Source organism: Ochotona princeps, chromosome 6 (genome assembly GCF_030435755.1).
Source record: "Ochotona princeps isolate mOchPri1 chromosome 6, mOchPri1.hap1, whole genome shotgun sequence".
NCBI classification, from domain to species: Eukaryota; Metazoa; Chordata; class Mammalia; order Lagomorpha; family Ochotonidae; genus Ochotona; species Ochotona princeps.
Window position 1 is genome coordinate 38,150,364 of NC_080837.1, and position 17,538 is coordinate 38,167,901.

At 44.1% G+C, this 17,538-nt stretch overlaps 1 protein-coding gene across 3 annotated transcripts in view; it reads right to left on the bottom strand.

Annotated features, from left to right (window-relative positions):
* The window catches only part of EIF2AK4 (eukaryotic translation initiation factor 2 alpha kinase 4), a 100,419-nt gene extending 87,079 nt beyond the window's left edge, over nucleotides 1-13,340 (bottom strand). For 2 of the 3 annotated variants that reach the window (XR_009245619.1, XM_058666085.1), the window contains exons 1-2: nucleotides 13,098-13,340; nucleotides 154-266 (exon numbers count right to left, since the gene is read on the bottom strand). Coding sequence is in view for 2 of the 3 variants with exons in the window: in XM_058666085.1 (XP_058522068.1) it covers nucleotides 154-266; nucleotides 13,098-13,241 (257 nt within the window). In the remaining variant the exon portion in view is untranslated. The remainder of the gene's footprint in view (nucleotides 1-153; nucleotides 267-13,097) is intronic. The other variant, XM_058666084.1, reaches the window with a different exon arrangement.
* Between the last annotated feature and the right edge of the window lie 4,198 nt (nucleotides 13,341-17,538).

Below are 17,538 nucleotides of genomic sequence, written 5' to 3' on the forward strand. Positions count from 1 at the left end.
GCAATGGCTGATGTACTTCCACCAAGTTATTGATGACAGGAAATGGAATTTTACAGAGAATGGGGGCAGGGAGAAGAACTATGATAACTGCAGCCCGTTTCTGTGTTGTCAGAAAACTGAAATCACATCTAAGTTATTTATAAAGGTACTCACACATCTGGATAAGTTGGTGGGCATTTGACCCTCAAATCCACTTTCACATACACTTCTTCACCAGTTAGGCCCTGAGGGTACAGTACTAAGTTGATTTCAGGGGGCTCATTGACCTACAAGAGACAAAGAAAAAATTTTTCTAGAGAGTCATTCATTAATCTTTAAGATAATGATAATTTTTGCTGGAAAGTTCTACTTTTAAAGTATATGTAATTATATTTTATATAGGTGTTAGGGTATATTTTCCAAAAGTACAGTTTAAAAGAAATGCCTCCCATGGTTTGGTAAGTAAGTAGCCTAGTGGCTAAATCTTTACTTTGCATCCGCTGAAATCCCATATGGGTGCCAGTTTGTATCCTGGCCGCTCCATTTCCCATCCAGCTCCCTGTTTATGGCCTGGGAAAGCAGTCCAGGACAGCCCAAAGCCTTAGGACCCTGCACCCCATGGGAGACCAGGAAGAGCTCCTGGCTCCTGGTTTTGGATTGGCTCCTTCCCCAGTAGCAAGGGCCGACCCTGCAGGCAGGCCTGCCCGGCGCCTTCTGCCCCTGCCGGCCGCAGCTCAGCAGGAAGAGCGCAGGGCCCCTCGGCGACTGTGTGCCATGGCGGAGCACTGACTCTTGTCCACGTTCCAATCTGGTTTATGGAATCGGAATTTGGGCATTTTTATTTAGAAATTACGGTCGCTCTCTCAACTGTCCTTTCTGCTGTGTCTAGTTTTCCCTCATGGATTTTTTTTTTTTTTTTAGTTCTAATACTTGGTTCACGATACTGAAGGGCACTCAGCCTCAAGGGTTTCTGTACAGCCTGAGAGCCCAGGTGCTCTTGCTGCATGAATGTGTGCAGCTCTCGGAAGGAAGCAGGTGGTTTCAGGGTGTGCTGGAACTGAGAGCAGGGCAGTGCGGAAGTGCAGGTGCTGCTGTGCACTAAACAGGGCTGAGAGACTGCCAACTACCGAGTTGTCACGCCCAAGGGTGCGATTCTGGGGGGACGGGGTTTTCAAAGTTTCTATAATGCTCAAACTTTTACAGAATGTATTATTTTCATCATCAGAAAGAGAATAAAGCTTAGTGCACAGTGACAAAAAAAAAAAAAAAAAAAAAAAAAAAAAAAAGCCTTGGGAACATGTACCCACGTGGGAAACCCAGAAGAGGCTCTAGGTTCCTGGCTTCTGATTGGCTCAACTCTGGCTGTTGTGGCCATTTGGGCAGTGATGATCGGATGGAAGATCTTTCTGTCTCTCCTTCTCTCTTTATATAAGCCTTTCCAATAAAAATAAGTAAGTTAAAAAAAAAAAAACCAATGCCGGGCCTGGCACGATAGCATAGCGATTAAGATCCTCGCCTTGAACGCTCCGGGATCACATACGGGCACCGGTTCTAGTCCCGGCAGCTCCACTTCCTATTCAGTTCCCTGCTTATGGCCTCAGAAAGCAGTAGAGAATGGCCCAAAGCCTTGGGACCCTGCACCTGCATGAGAGACCCAGAAAGAAGTTCCTGGCTCCCGGCTTCAGATCAGAGCAGCACCAGCTGTTTCAGTCACTTGGGGAGTGAATCATCAGATGGAAGATCTTCCTCTCTGTCTCTCCTCCTCTCTGTACATCTGCCCTTCCAATAAAAATAAATAAATCTTAAAAAAAAAACCAATGCCAATGAATGTGTTTTTCCTTTTCACAGATAGCGAACGTGTGACTCAAATGTCCCATTCGGCTTCTCTTCACGCCATTGTTATGAAATGTGGATAATGCACTGATTCTGTCATACAGGCTGAGCGTGCAGGGATGACACAAAGCAGACCACAATCCCATGCCTGCTCTAACTGCAAAGTCTGCACCCCCCTCAGAAACTGCTCTTTTCAGCATCAATCCCAAGGTACTATGATTGAGCCTTGACCTTTTTCTCCAAAGCTTCTGGAACCCAGGGTAAAAACATATGAAATCTTTTTTTTTAAAGATTTATTTATTTTTATTACAAAGTCAGATATACAGAGAGGAGGAGAGACTGGGAGAAAGATCTTCCATCTCATGATTCACTCTGCAAGTGGCCTCAATGGCCAGAGCTTAGGTGATCTGAAGCCAGGAACCCAGAGGCTCTTCCGGGTCTCCCACATGGATGCAGTGTCCCAAGGCTCTGGGCCGTCCTCGACTGCTTTCCCAGGCCTAAGCAGGGAGCTGGATGGGAGGTGGGGCTGCCGGGACGCAAACCAATACCTATATGGGATCCTGGCACGTACAAGGCTAAGACTTTAGCAGCTAGGCTACCGTGCCTGGCCCTAGATGTGAAATCTTACCGGAAAGTTTCAGAAAGGCTAAAAAAAATTTTTTAGGGGCAACAAGCTTAGCAAAACTGCATTTTCCCAGAAGTGCATAGTGTGAGCTTTACATACAACATTCAGAATCATTCAATGAACAATGCTGTTATGAACCACGTGCATAAAATCTGTAAGTCAGGTCTTGTGTAACTTGATAATAACCTTGTTAAAAGCTATGATTTGGGGTTGGTCCAATCTCTCCAGTTAGTGAGACTGATCATCAATTAGTCTCTATAATTCTGACTTTCCGATAAACAAATAAATCTTTTAAAGAACACCAGCCTTTGTCACCAGAATCCCACATCGATGTTGGTTCCAGTCTCCACTGCTCCATTTTCAATCCAGCTCCCTACTAATGGCCTGGGCAAAGCAGTAGAAGATGCCCAAGTGCTTCAGACCCTGCTACCCAAATGGGAGACCTGGATGAAGCTCCTGGATGGAAGATTTTCTCTCTCCCTGTAACAATGATTTCAAATAAAGAATAAATCTTTTCTTTTAAAGATTTATTTATTTTTATTACAAAGTCAGATATACAGAGAGGAGGAGAGACAGAGAGGAAGATCTTCCATCTGATGATTCACTCCCCAGGTGACTGAAACAGCCGGTTCTGTGCCGATCCGAAGCCGGGAGCCAGGAACCTCTTCCACGTCTCCCACACAGGTGCAGGGTCCCAAGGCTTTGGGCCATCCTTGACTGCTTTCCCAGGCCACAAGCAGGGAACTGAATGGGAAGTGGAGCTGCCGGGATTAGAACCGGTGCCCGTATGTGATCCCAGCGCGTTCAAGGCAAGGACTTTAGCCGCTAGGCCATGCCGCCGGGCCCAAAGAATAAATCTTAAAAAGAAACAAAGAGCTATGCTGGGTGCCAGGCACAGTGCCTACAGTACAATGAGGTAAGAACACAGACCAGACATGATTTCAGTTTCCAACACGAAACTTCTAGTCAGATGGGGGAAAATAAATGTAGTAAACTCTTTTTAAAAAAATATTTATTATTTTTATTGCAAAGCCAGATATATACAGAGAAGTGAAGAGACAGAGAGGAAAATCCTCTGTCCGATGATTCACTCCCTAAGTGAGTGCAACGGCCAGTGCTGCACCAATCTGAAGCCCAGAGCCTCCTCCAGGTCTCCCACACAGGTGCAGGGCCCCAAGGCTTTGGGCCATCCTCAACTGCCCTCCCAGGCCACAAGCAGGTAGCTGGATGGAAGTGGGGACACTGGGACTAGAACCGGCGTCCATATGGGAACCCGGCGCATTCAAGGCAAGGATTTTAGCCGCTAGGTCACGGCGCCAGGCCTATCGAATAAACTCTTAGAGATGGGTTTAGAAAATGCTGCTGAGAAGATAATATGGCATTCTGCTCAACGACCAGGGTGTGTATGAAAGGTCACACTTAACCGTAGTCAGCCAGGAAGATCCATCTGATGATACAACTTTTAAGCTGACACCAGAGACCCAGCATTTCGTACAGGGGCCACTGTGGTGGCTTATCAGGCTAATCCCCACTAGCAGTGCCAGAATCCCATATGGCATCCCAGGTCAGTTAAAGACGTGGAGGAAGCTCCTGGCTCCTGGCTTTGGATTAGCTTGGCTCTGACCACTGCAATCATTTGGGGATTGAATCAGCAGATGGATGTTTTCTAGCTCCTTTACTCCCCTTCTCTCTCTCCCCACTCTCCCTATAAATCTCAGACAAAAATAAACATTAAAAAAAAGCCAAGAACACATAAACAGATCCAGAAGTAAGAAGCGACTACATTCCACAAGCCAAGAAGAGCCCAGGTAAAACACACAAATAGGAAATGGCAGGGCCAATGCTGTGGTGCAGCAGGTAAAGTCACTTTCTGTAGTATCAGTATCCCACGTGGGTGCCAATTTGAATCTCAGCTGTTCCACTTCCTGTCCACTTCCCTGTTAATGCCCCTGGGAAAGTATAGTGCTTGGTGTCTTGTACCCAAGAGGGAAACCTGGAAACAGCTCTTGGCTCTTTGGACCAGCCCAGTTCCAGCTGTTTTAGTCATTTGGAAAGTGAGAGAGTAGATGGAAAATCACCCTTTCTAACTCTGCCTTTCAAATAAATACATAAATCTTTAAAAAACAGAAAACAGCTAGATCACAAGGTATCTTGCTGGCCAGTGAAACATTTAACAGTGGTTTAGGATAGGAATGATATGACTAAACATATTTTAAAATTACACTCTGGCTGCTCAGTAAAGAATGAATGGATAAGAGTAGGAGCAGAAGTTAAGGACTATTATAATTTAGCCTGGTGCTGGGGTGGGGACAAAGGGGTGAGAGAGATAAAAGGAAGGAATGCGGGAGAAAGAGAGAGGAGGGAGAAAGAGAGAAAAGGACAGAGAGAGGCAGGGGGAAGGATCTGAGATAAATCTGACAGACACTGGGATGTGGAGGAGGCAACCAGAAGGAACAGGCTCCATCACAACTGTTCCTTGAAGGCAGAAACCACTCACTGCTGGGGGCAGAGACCACAGGTGGCCTGGCCAAAGCAGCAACACCCTGCCATCTAAAGGGCAGACTTGGACTGAACTCTAGGCACCTCACTTTGGCCTGGCCTTATCCTAACTGTTGTGAGTACTAAGGGAGTGAACCAATAAATGGGAGCTTTTTCTTTCTGAATTTCAAAAGAACAAAAAATAAATTCTGTATTGATATTATTACTACCAACTTAAAATTTTGTCAAGAAAAATAACTTTTTTTTTGTTACTGCTTTCTGTATATGTCAATTTAGCAAACAAAACTTTGTAATACTGAAAGTACAAGTACAAACCTCAGAATACAGAACAATCCCATCCTAAGGATCAATTTAACTTTTACTAATCTACATTCACTGACACAGGATTCTTTCATTTTTCATTTGTTACTGCCCAGTGAACACCTTATTGTACAAGAGCAAATGACAATAGTACTCTAAATCCATATCGATTGGCATCACTGCAAAGGTATAACAAGGCAAGGTAATATGAGTGAGAAAGGAATTCAAAACCAGTGAGACTGCAGTTCATTAAAAATCCATAGCCAGGAGAAAAGTAAGACATGGGACCTTGCTCACCTAAGACTCAAAAATACTGGGTAAATCCTTGCCAGTCAGCTGACTCTATTTGAAAGACAAATAACTCAGGAAAAACACACGTTCCCACTTACTGCTAGTTCTCATGCAACAGATAGCAGGAAATATCCAATAGCCAGTACTCAGTTTGTGTTATTCTTGTTACCAAATGCTACTCTGCCAAGCAATTTGTGGTTACCTATTGGGATCCTCTTTCAGAAACATCTATCCTGAATGATCAGCATGTGTGTTTCTTAAGCGGCCATCTTCACCATGGCTCAAACTCACTTCTCTATTCTCATGTTCAGTTCAGTGTGTCTCAACTTGCCTTCTGGGTAGACAGGGGGAAATGGCATTCGGAGGGTCTTCTTAAAACATTCAAGGCCTGGCAGTCCCAATGTGAGAGTTAGGTGGAGATGTTAAAAGACAAGTACTGCACTTATGAGTAAGGGCAGATCTGCTTTTGAAGTGACAAAACTGCAGTAGCCCTCTGTGATTAGAAGGGGTGAAAACATGCAGATGTAAGTAGAGTTACAGTCATCACAAACTATCCAAGTAGAAATACAAATGCAAGCCAAAGGGTAGACCTTTCCTGGGACTCAATACAAAGAGAACTTGCGTGAAACATAGAGATAAAATAAGTCAAGTCTGTATGTGTAAGACACCACCTTTGTCTTTACCTGGCAAGTGTCAAGCAGACCTGAACTTAACCAGCCTTGATAAACAGTATGTAGAGGCCATAGCTATATGCCTACTCTGTAACAGGAAATCTTGGGGAAACTGGCCTATAAGGGGCTGGCATATGAAGATATTCTTTTAAAAAAATGTATCTGTTTATTTCAAAGACAGAGTAACAAAGAGAGGGAACACACACACACACAGAGATGGATCATCCAACTGCTGGCTAACTCCCCAAATGCCCTCAACAGTGTGAAGGGCCTGGGGGGAGATGGAGTAGGTTCCAAGAGCCTGGAACTCCAGCTAGGTGCCCTCCACTGGTGGCAGAGACTCCAGTGCTCAGGCAATCATCGGCAGCCTCCCGAGGCACATCAGTAGGAAGCCAAATTTGAAGTAGAGTAGCCTGGATTCCAACCAGGCCCTCCAATATGAGAGGCAAGGGTCCTAGGCAGCAGGCTGGTGGCTTACCATGATGCCGCCCAATGCTTGCCTCGGGATACTCTTTACTAATGGGAATGCTTCAGGGAATACAATGAACCCAGGTTTCTTTGTAGTTAAGTGTGATCATTGGATTGATTTCTGGCCAATAAAATGAAAGAAGAGCTAATGTATGCAATAGTCAGCAAGCAACCTGAAGAAAAGGGATAAAACGTCATGTCTTTCTCCTTCCAGCTGGCTGCAATATATACCTGACAGCTGGAACTAAACTGACATTTTAGGGCATAAGGGGTACATTAAGGATGTTGGAACAGTAGTAAGAAGTACCAAACTTTAGATGTCAGCTGCAAAAAATAAGTTTTTTTCTGACATATGTGGCAAAACTTAATCATTATAGACTCATGAGGGAAAGAAGAGTACCCAAACTCAGGGAACAGTGCTTCCAGAGATAAGAACAAAACACTTGCCACGCTTTTTCCCAAGCACACCAAGAAGCGTCTCAACATGAGGCCCTGTGAAAGAAGTGTTTCAGACACCAGTATAAGCTTCAAAGACTCCTGGTGCTGAACAAAGTTTATTTAGAGATAACCAACAACTTGAATGCTTCCAGGAGTGGGTTAGTGCAAAGTCTAATTTGTTCCAAGGAGAAATGGTCATTAGAACTCAGTGTTGGCATCAAGGCATAGGCACACTAAGCCACTGCATGTGATGCTAGCAAGTCCTGGCTGCTCAACTTTTGATCCAGCTCCCTGCCAATGCAACTAGGAAAGTAGCAACAGATGTCTCAAGTACTTAGGCCCCTGCCACTCACATAAGACTCAGATGGAGTGCCAAACTCCTCGTCTCGGTTGGCCAAGTCCTGGCTATTACAATCTTTTTGGGAGTGAACCAGTGGATGAAAGATCGATTCTCTCTCTTTTCAGTACAACTCCTAGGGAAGAACCCTTCCTGGTACCTCAAAAGTACCTGCTGTTTGGTGCAAATATGCTTCTCTTGGGCAATAAAATAACCTGCCTTAAGCACACCTACTAAAAGCACTAAGGTGGGATAAGACTATTAAAACCTTAGAATTTTATCAACCATTTCACACAGCTGTGTATCTTTGGTTCCAAGATCCAGGGACTGAAACAGGAGGGTGAATAATAGCTCCATGATTAAACTTCATGAGTTTACAAGATGAACACAGTGAGGATGAGATTTCAGAAGCTAACGGAAATGTTTCACAATTCTGTTACACAATAGTGTGATTATACCTAATACTATTGAACTATACAGTTAAAAATGGTTAAGATGACAAAATTTTAAAAATTATTTATATTTGAAAGGCAGAGAGAGCGAGAAAGCGAGAGAGAGAGAATCTTTCATTTATTACTTTGCAACCCAAATGCCTACAACAGCCAAGTTGGGCTGGCTGAAGGCAGGAAATAGCCTGGAACTCACTTTGGTGACAGGGACCTAAGTACTTAGGCCATCACCTGCTTTCTCTCAAGTGCACACAAGCAGGAAGGTAGATAACAAGGAGAGTAGCTGGGACTCGAACCAGGCATTCTAATATGGGACACAGGCATCCCAAGCAGCAACTTAACTGCTGCGTCAAATACCAACCCCAAGAGGGCAAGTTTTATATGAGGCATTTTATACAACCAAATCACTTTCAGGGTCCAGTCTATTGTAAGAACCTATTGTTCATACCATCCTTGGATGTGATTGCATGACTTCACTTAACATAGCCATCTATTTCCCCCCTGCTCCAGGTTTCTGCTAAGGTACATCTTTGGTGGCAGCATATGATGACTCAAGAATTCAGGTGTCTACTATCCTTGTATGAGGTTCAGATGTTGTTCCTGGCTCCTGGGTTTGGTCTGACCCAGCCCTGGCTGTTGTGAACATTTGGGAATGAATCAGGGGATAGAAGTTCTTTTCTCTTTTTGGAGACATTAAATAAACAAAACATAAAAGTTGGTCAACAGAATTTTTGAACCAGGTGCTATGATTCATGTGTCAGAAATTTAGTTGCCAAATTCCTACATTGGTGGTATTTGGAAGCAGGGCCCCATGATGGGATTGGTGGCTTTATAAGGAGAGACCAGCGACCTTCGCTTGCATACCTGCTCTGCCTTGCACGTGATGCTATAATATAGCAAGAAGGTGCTCATCAAGTATAGCCCCTTGCTCTTGGACTTAGCAGCCTCCCAAACTGCAAGGAAATATATCTTTATTCTTTATAAATTATCCAGGCTGTGGTATTAGATTACAGCAGCTGAAAATGGACTAAATTACCAGGCAAGCTGATGCTGAAGGGCCATGGAGAAGGCCTGGTTTGGTGGTGTTGTCAGCTAATCCTCTGCCTGTGGCACTGGCATCCCATATGTGCACCAGTTCCAGCACTGGCTGCTCCACTTTCGGATCAAGCTCTGTGCTTATGACTTGGGAAGGCAGTGGAAGATGGCATGGGTCCTTGGGTCCCTGCACCCACATGGGAGACTGAAGGTGGTTCCTGGCTCCTGGCTTCAAATCACCTCACCACCTCACTGAAGCCCTTTAAGGAGTTAACCAGTGGATGGAAGATCTCTCTGTCTCTTCTCTTCTTTGTAACTCTGCCTTTCAAATAAAAGTAAAATAAATCTTAACAAAAAAATAGTCATGGGGAAAAACAAAGGCAAAAGAGTAGGGAAAATTCCATAAAGTAAATGGTAACCACACTACAAAAGGCTTGTTGAAAATCTATAGCCATTCAAATGGCATGATAGTGGTGCTTACATAGATTAGCAGAATAGGAAGTCAACAAATACAATCAACTACATGTGAAACTTATTTCACTCAATAGCAATTTTTGAGAGCTTTCTACTGGGCATTGAACACCTGGGAACAAACCTATCTGTAAAAAGTCAACAACTGGATATAATGTAAAGGTGTTATGGGGAAACCAGGGAGCAGAATTAGACAGGAACAGGTGAGCTGCTGCATTGTAACTCTACCCCCTCACCTATCAATCCATAATTCCCCATGATGTACCTGTGGCTCACTCAGCCAGGAAGGAGAAGACATTATGATGGCTATGTGGAAGTTAAACAGGTAGGCACCATAAAACTCCTGGAAAGCCTCACACACTACATTCCATCCCACTTATATACGCTATTTGGGCACCATTGCCTGGCTCATAAGAGAGAGCTAACCTGGAAAGGGCCCTTGTTTTGCTCTTGGTCATGCTTAGGGGCCCTTTTTTGGTCTCCTGCCTTCCTCTCTTCTCATAGACAACTCTCTGGCCCACTCATGACTGGCCTATGTGGGGTGATCCATATTAATGAGCGAACATACAGGTACTCAAGTTATGAACAACTCTTATGCACTGTTTATACCTCAGCTATGAATTCTTCTTCTTTTTTTAATTATTTTTATCTAAAATTTTTTTTTAAGATTTTATTTCATTTTTATTGGAAAGGCAGATTTACACAGAAGGAGAGACAATCCGATGGTTCATTCCCTATGTGGCTGCAACGGCCTGAGCTGAGCCGATCTGAAGCCAGGAGCCTCTCTGAGTTTTCCATGTGGGAGCAGGGTCTTAAAGCTTTGGGCTGTCCTGGACTGGGAGATGGAGTAGCCGGCATATGAACCAGTGCCCATATGGGATTTCAACACATAAAAGAGGAGGACATTAACCATTAGGCTACCATGCCAGTTTTACTTCTGCAGGGGCAAGCACCTAGAGTAAAGTTGAAGAAACAGTCTCATAACAAAAGCAGTAGTGAATAAGACAGAAAAACTCAACTGTGCTTGGGTACAGGGCTACCTGGGGAAGTAATGTAGCCAGGGAGGATAGCCCTGATCAGTCTGCAATGAAGTTAAGAAACTTAAAAAAGGGAAAATCTATTTCTATATTTCATTGATGAGGTTTTTTTTTTTTTAAGGCCATTGTAAAGAACTAAAAGAAAAACCTCAAACTTTTTTTGTAAATTGGAGTGGGAAGTTTTCTAGAAAAAAAAAATAACTACAGGGACCATAAAACAAAACAAAACAAAACAAAAACAGGCTGTTTGGATTCAACTAAAAAATCTTTGGTGGTGACCCAGGCACGGTAGCATAGTGGCTGGGGTGGGTACTCACTTTACACTCACCAGGGTCCTATATGGGCACTGGTGCATATTGTGGCAGCCCCGCTTGCCATTCAGCTCTCTGCCTATGGCCTGGGAGGGCGCTGGAAGATGGCCCAAAGCCTTAGACCCTGTACCTGTGTCAGAAACCTGAAAGAGGCTCTGGGCTCCTGGCTTCAGATCGGCACTGCTCCAGCCGTTGGGGCTGCTTGGGGAGTGAATCAATGGACAGAAGATCTCTCTCTCTGTATATTTGACTTTCCAATAAAAATAAAAAGACAAATCTTTAAAAAAAACTTTGGTGGCATACATTACATAAACATCAAAATGTACATGGTTAGATAAGGAAAGATATTTTAAATTAATGACCCAAAATGTTAATTTTCTTAACAGCAGGGTATAATGTTGGTGAAGATACAGGAAAAGAAGTACTGCTATACACTATCGACAGTCCAGAGACAAGAACAAACTGTTTACAGGGAAGTCTGGAAAAGCTATCAAATCAGAAATGAGCAGATCCTTTCCTGGTATGGAAAGCTGGACAAGTTACTGACAACTTACCACTGTCTATAAACTCTATACGAGTTTCAAATAATGTTAAGCACACACCAACCATGTTTAGTTATTTATAAATGAGATAAAAGTGCTACTAAACAAAAATTTAAAACACATCTTCTTCTACTCCATCCCTTGAGAGGTTTTAAAAACAACTGCTACGAATTCATTGGCAGTTAATGGCCTGAACTGACATGAGGTTACTAACAGTCTTTAAACTATACTTGTATATTGTTACACTGTTGCTTGTCAAACTTGAAAATGCTTGTCCAACCCATGGTGCTCGATGCTGAGACAGATGTCAGATGATGCGTGGAACATGCAGGGCACAGGAGCACCTCTAACATCTGAAAACATCAGGCCTGTCAAGTTTTGGATAATGGACTGTGGACTAGCACCACTTGCCCAGAAGGCTGGGAAATGGCAGGTGCTAATGAGTACCTGTCGGATCAGTAAGCTCGATGCCTCCTCACGAACATCAATTATTTGTCTGTGGGGCTAGGAAAGTGGTGAGGACATCTGTCCTGAGCACCACGGGCCATGGACAGCCATGTGAATTCTCCTGCCTGTCTTTGACAGCTTTTGTTCTGCTTTATTTAGTTATTGATCCTGTTACAAAGAGGGCCGTAAATGCTCAGGATTCTGGGCTTCCCTACCTCAAAGCAGCTGCTGTTTCCTTCCATTTTCTGCAGCCTTAGGTGCAGATAACTTAGCTTATATAATGTAAAAACAAAACAAAACAACAGCAACAAACCAGCCATGAGTTTCAATGGCTTTTTGACACCTAACCCAGCTGCTCGTGGGGCCTACTTCCTGGTTTGCAATGGTTAAAGATGGAGAAGCACAGAGTTGCATTTGGGAAATGTTCGCCAATTCAGGTGAAAAAGCTTCTGAAATGAAGCAAGAAAGAAGCAAGCTACCTGAGGGCACAGAGTTTTATCTATTTTCATTAAGGCTATATTCCTGACACCTAAAACAATAAAAATGGAAGGAAGGAAGCTAGAGGGAAACATTTGGGGTTAGAATATTTTGCCAAGGCCTCCAGGAGATGCAATTTCTTGGGGAAATCCTGAAAGATAGGAAAGACCATTGCTGGACACATAAGAATCAAAGGCAGATGAGGGAAGGTCGCACTTGTTAAGCGATGATATTTGGAAACATTAATTTGGTACCAACAACTTTTCAAGGATGAGTGGGAGCGGCTGTCAATAGCAGCACCTAGTTTACAGTGTGCTTGGACAGACACAAGGAAAAATGCCGTATTTTAAATTATACGCCATGCAAACAGGTCTAGACTCTATCAACCAGCTCTCCACTGCAGTTGAGATGAAGGTAGTCTACACTCCCCGGGAGATTACGAGTGCTCACACGGGCGGGACTCCACTGTTGTGACTGCGGCCTGCGCAGCGCCCAAAGAACTTGTCCATTACAAAGTAGCAATGGGTGCCCAGGAATGCACGGTTGCATCATTCATTCTCCAGGACTTTCCCGGACAGGGAAAGGGCAAGGTGGGATGCAGGGAGGGCTGCTAGAGAGAAAAAACGCGGGTAAGAAGCAGGGCCAAGCTCCAGAAAGAAGCGGGCTGCGGAGAAGGCTGTAAGAGAAATCGGCCCAGGTGCGGGGCTTTCTGGAGCCCGGCTGCTGGTTGCAAGCACACAAAAGTGAGCAGCGGGGTGGAACCTGAGGGATGAGAAAACTGCGGGTTCTTAAAGGATTGGCCCAACCTGGGAGAGTTTGGGCTCGGGTTCGGGCTCAGGGACGGGGAGGTGGGGAGCCAACGCAGGCCAGACTGGCCACGTTCCTACCGGTCTGCACGCGTTCGGCCTCAGGTCCTGGAAGTCGGCGCCGTAGATGGCCTCCAGGGCCTGCAGTTCGTGGTCTTGTCGCTGTGGGTAGCTCTCGGACAGCTCGTCCCGGCCGCGCCCGGGAGCCCCACGGCCCCCAGCCATGGCTGCCGGGTGGCCACGACAGGGCCGCCTCGGCCGGGTTGCGGCGGGCCCCGGGCGGGCTCGGGTGGCCGGCGCTCCACGTCGGGATAGGCTCCCGGGCCGGCCCCACGCTGGGGCGTGTCTAGGGGCGTGTCTAGGGGCGGGCCTTTGGCCCGGGACCGGGTCGTGGGCGGGACTCCTGAGGGATGTAACCTGCAGGAGCCCAGGCGGAAAAGAGGAAGGGAGGATCAGGGCCTTCATTCCGTTCTGCTGGCGGAACTGGAGGAAAGGAACTGCAAGAAGGTGGGAGATCAAATCTCACAGATGGCAGTGATAATGCCTACATTGCATAGCTTTCTCGAAACAAACCATTTTTGTTTTTAACCAAAGTGCCTACTGGAACTCTTCCATCCTGGCTGGCCAGTGAGAGCCACTTCTTAAGGAAGGCTTGATGTGGGTAGTTCTCCAGTCATGATGTCAGCTCCCCAGGACAGGACAACTAGGAGGAGCTATTGTGACCACCACTTCCCTTACCCCTATTTTAGTAAACCCAAAATCCACTCCCCTTAACCATAACTTCACTGTCTTAATGCATATTCTTTACCCATTCTCCAAGCAACTTTAGCCAAAAAATGTCTTTCCAACTCAGCATCTTAGTGAATTGCACTCCCATGAAAACACTTTGCTCCTTCCCTGCCCATTTCCCTTAAAGTGAATTCAGGGAGTCTTCCTGTTTTATCCTACCATGAGTCATACTTTTTGAAATGTATAAAATAACTTCTCTACCCAGACATGGCACTTTGTTTTCTGCAGCTCCTCGCAGGCACCTGCCCCCTTAACTCGGCAGCGCGCTCAGCTGCACCTCCTGCAGTTCTCTCCTCCCCCACTGCCTGCCTCCGACCTCTCCCTCACACTTTGTCTTCTGTTGCCAATTAATGTTGCATGTTTGCTCAGACAGATCACATCACATCGCCTCAAAGTTAGCTGTGACATGTTTCTTCTGTCCACCTCGCTTAGCACTGCCCAAACACACATGCACTCGCTTGACCCAAGGCCACTTCCAACCATCTTCCCTCCACTGGAACCTATTTTTCCAGTGATCAGACAAGGTAAATAACACCTCCTGATCCTGGATTCCCATTCTGTTTTCCTTTCCATCCTCTGCTCACATTGCTCCAAAATTGTTCAGGGCACCATCATCTCTTCCTTGGGTCCCTTCAACAGCTCTAACGACCCACCGTCTTCATCCTTACTTCACTTGCAGTTAGAGTACTGTTCATAAACCACAAACACTATCAAAATTGGATTGCTTTATTCAGTCCTTACAATTCCTCCAATTCTCAATTAATCTTTTAAAAATCACCTCTACTATGAAGAGATAATTTTCCCCCAATTTTGGAGAGAGTGGAAAAAAAATTATTTAGGGACTTTTCTATCACCTGATGTTTGTGTCTACCCATATTTTATGTACTCAAAGGAGTCCTACACTTTAAATTTTGGAGTAAGCATATACTCTTGTCCCAAAGCTGTGTCAGTATTTCCAAGTTAGACTATGAATCATAGGGTGTTATAGTTGTAAGCATCTTTTACTAAAGATGTTGTCTTAATCACTTAATTTACTGTAATTGATATTAGCTAATATTTTGCTGTATTAAAAGCAATTAAATCTATTTTTGAAAAGATTCATTTTATTTGAAAGAATTACAGAGAGGAAGAAGGGGAGAGACAGAGATTTTGCATCCGCTGGTTCACTTCCCAAATCCTTGAAACAGCCAGAGCTTGGCTGGGCCAAAGCTGGGAGCCACGAACTTCCTCCAGGTCTCCCATGTGGATACTGTGGTCCAAAGCCTTCAGCCATCCTCTGCAGTTTTCCCAGTCCATAAGCAGAGAACTAGATTGGAAGTGGGGCAGCCAGGACAAGAACTGGTGCCCATATGGGATGCTAGTGCCATAGGTGGAGTATTAGCTCACTATGCCACCATATCAGCTCCTCAAATTTATTCCTAAAGTACATATTTATTAAAGTCGGGGGTACAAGAATGAATTTGGCATTTACTGAGGTTAACCATATAAGTCCCCCAAAAAGTGTTGATATTCTTGTATAGTTTAATAGCTTCCCAAGGTCTTTCCATTGGAGGTGGTATCACTGATGGAATTGTTTAGCTTTGTACATTTACTATTAAAAAGCACTGTGATTATTTTATGTTCACTAGGTGTGTCAATGTGTATTTAGCTAATATGAGGTTTCCTGAAGAGGAGAGAAAAGGGATATTTAACCTCCCTAGTCCCGCTTTTTTTTTTTTTCAGTTTTGACATAACCTTTTTCATCTTCTTTTCTATCACACAGTCTCACAGGTATAGGGCTTTCCCCTCTACCTCTCCTTCTTCCCTCTCTGTTCTCCCCCAACACACTGTTCCCCCCCCCAATATTATTACAAAACTATAGTCCTTTAGCAACAGTCATAAATCCAACATTTTGTTATCTAAGTGTATCATGGCATTGTAGGTAAAGGCAATGGCAGAAAAATCTAGTATCCTATTGTCAAGTTATATTTAACAGTTTCACTGGGAGTCCTTCTTTTATTCAGGAGTAGAGGTGCATGCTGCAATGTATCTTCACCTCCTGGTATGCTAGTCTCTGTCATACAGTTAATCTATGAGAATGTATGTATATACATGTTTACCAGCATCTCTACTTATTGTGTATTTTGCATGAAAGTTGCCTTAAATCAGAAGGAACATATGATATTTGTTCTTTTGGGATTGACTTATTTCACTGAGCATAATGGTTTCCAGTTGGGGCCATTTTGTTGCAAATGGTAGAATTTCATTCTTTTAAATGACTGAATGGTATTCCATGCAGTAGATATACCACAGTTATTTTTTTTTTTATCCATTCCTCTTTCAATGGGCATCTGGGTTGTTTCCATGTCTTCACAATTGTGAATTGTGCTGCTAAAAATATATGGTTGCAGGTTATTTTCTCATATGCAATATTAGAACTATATCCTTTGGATATATTTCCAAGAGTCAGATAGCTGGGTCATATGGTAGATCAATTTTTAGTTTTCTTATCACTCTCCATACTGACTTTCATAGCCTTTACTCCTACCAGTAGTGGAGTAGGGTACCTTTCTCCCCACATCCACGCTAGCAGATATTGTTAGTAGAACTTAATGAAACTTCAGTGTGTGTGTCTTTTATCATTTCCCTAATACCCAGGGAGACTGATCATTTTATTTTCATACAAATATTAGCCATTTGAATTTATTCTTTTGAAAAATGCCTGCTCATATCCTTCACCCATGTCTTCATAGAGTTGATTGCTTTGCTGTTGTTGAGTTTCCGAAGCTCTTTGTAAATCCTGGATATTAGTTCCCTATCTGTTGTATAGTGTCCAAAAGATTTTCTCCAATTCTGTTGGTTCATTATTCGCTCTGTTGATCATTTCCTTTGCTGTACAGAAGCTTGTTAGTTTGATGTGATCTCATTTGTTTATTCTGGCTTTGACTGCCTATGCTTTTGGTGACTTTTCTAAGAAGTCTTTATCAATGCCTATATCTTACAGAGTGCCTCCTGTGTTTATATTATTTTTAAATTGTTTTATGAGGGAAAAAGAGAGAAAGCTTTCCATCCACTGTTCATTCCCCCAAATGCCTACTTAGCCAGAGATAGGCCTGGCCAAAGACAGAAGCCGGGAACTGAATCTGGGTGCCTCCCAAAGGTGACCAGGGCCCAAGTACTTAGGTTGTTAAGTACTGCCTTTCACGGTACACATTAGCAGGAAGCTGGTATAGGAAGCAGAGCTGGGACTTGAACCCAGGTACTTTAACAAAGCTACACTTAAACCATTGTAACCAAATGCCCACTTTCCAAATATCCTTGATGGATTTAATAACAAGTCAGTAGCCATAAGGATTATTAGAAATTGTGGAACTAAGTTAGGAGATGCAGCCATAGACATCTATCACTAGGAAAAAAAATTTCCAATTCAGTTATTCAAATACATTGTAATATTTGAAGGGATGTATTAGCATCTTGTTTTTTTAAAGATTTATTCATTTTTATTACAGCCAGATATACACAGAGGAGGAGAGACAGAGAGGAAGATCTTCCGTCCGATGATTCACTCCCCAAGTGAGCCGCAACGGGCCGATGCGCGCCGATCCGAAACCGGGAACCAGGAACCTCTTCCGGGTCTCCCACGCGGGTGCAGGATCCCAATGCTTTGGGCCATCCTCAACTGCTTCCCCAGGCCACAAGCAGGGAGCTGGATGGGAAGTGGAGCTGCCGGGATTAGAACCGGCGCCCATATGGG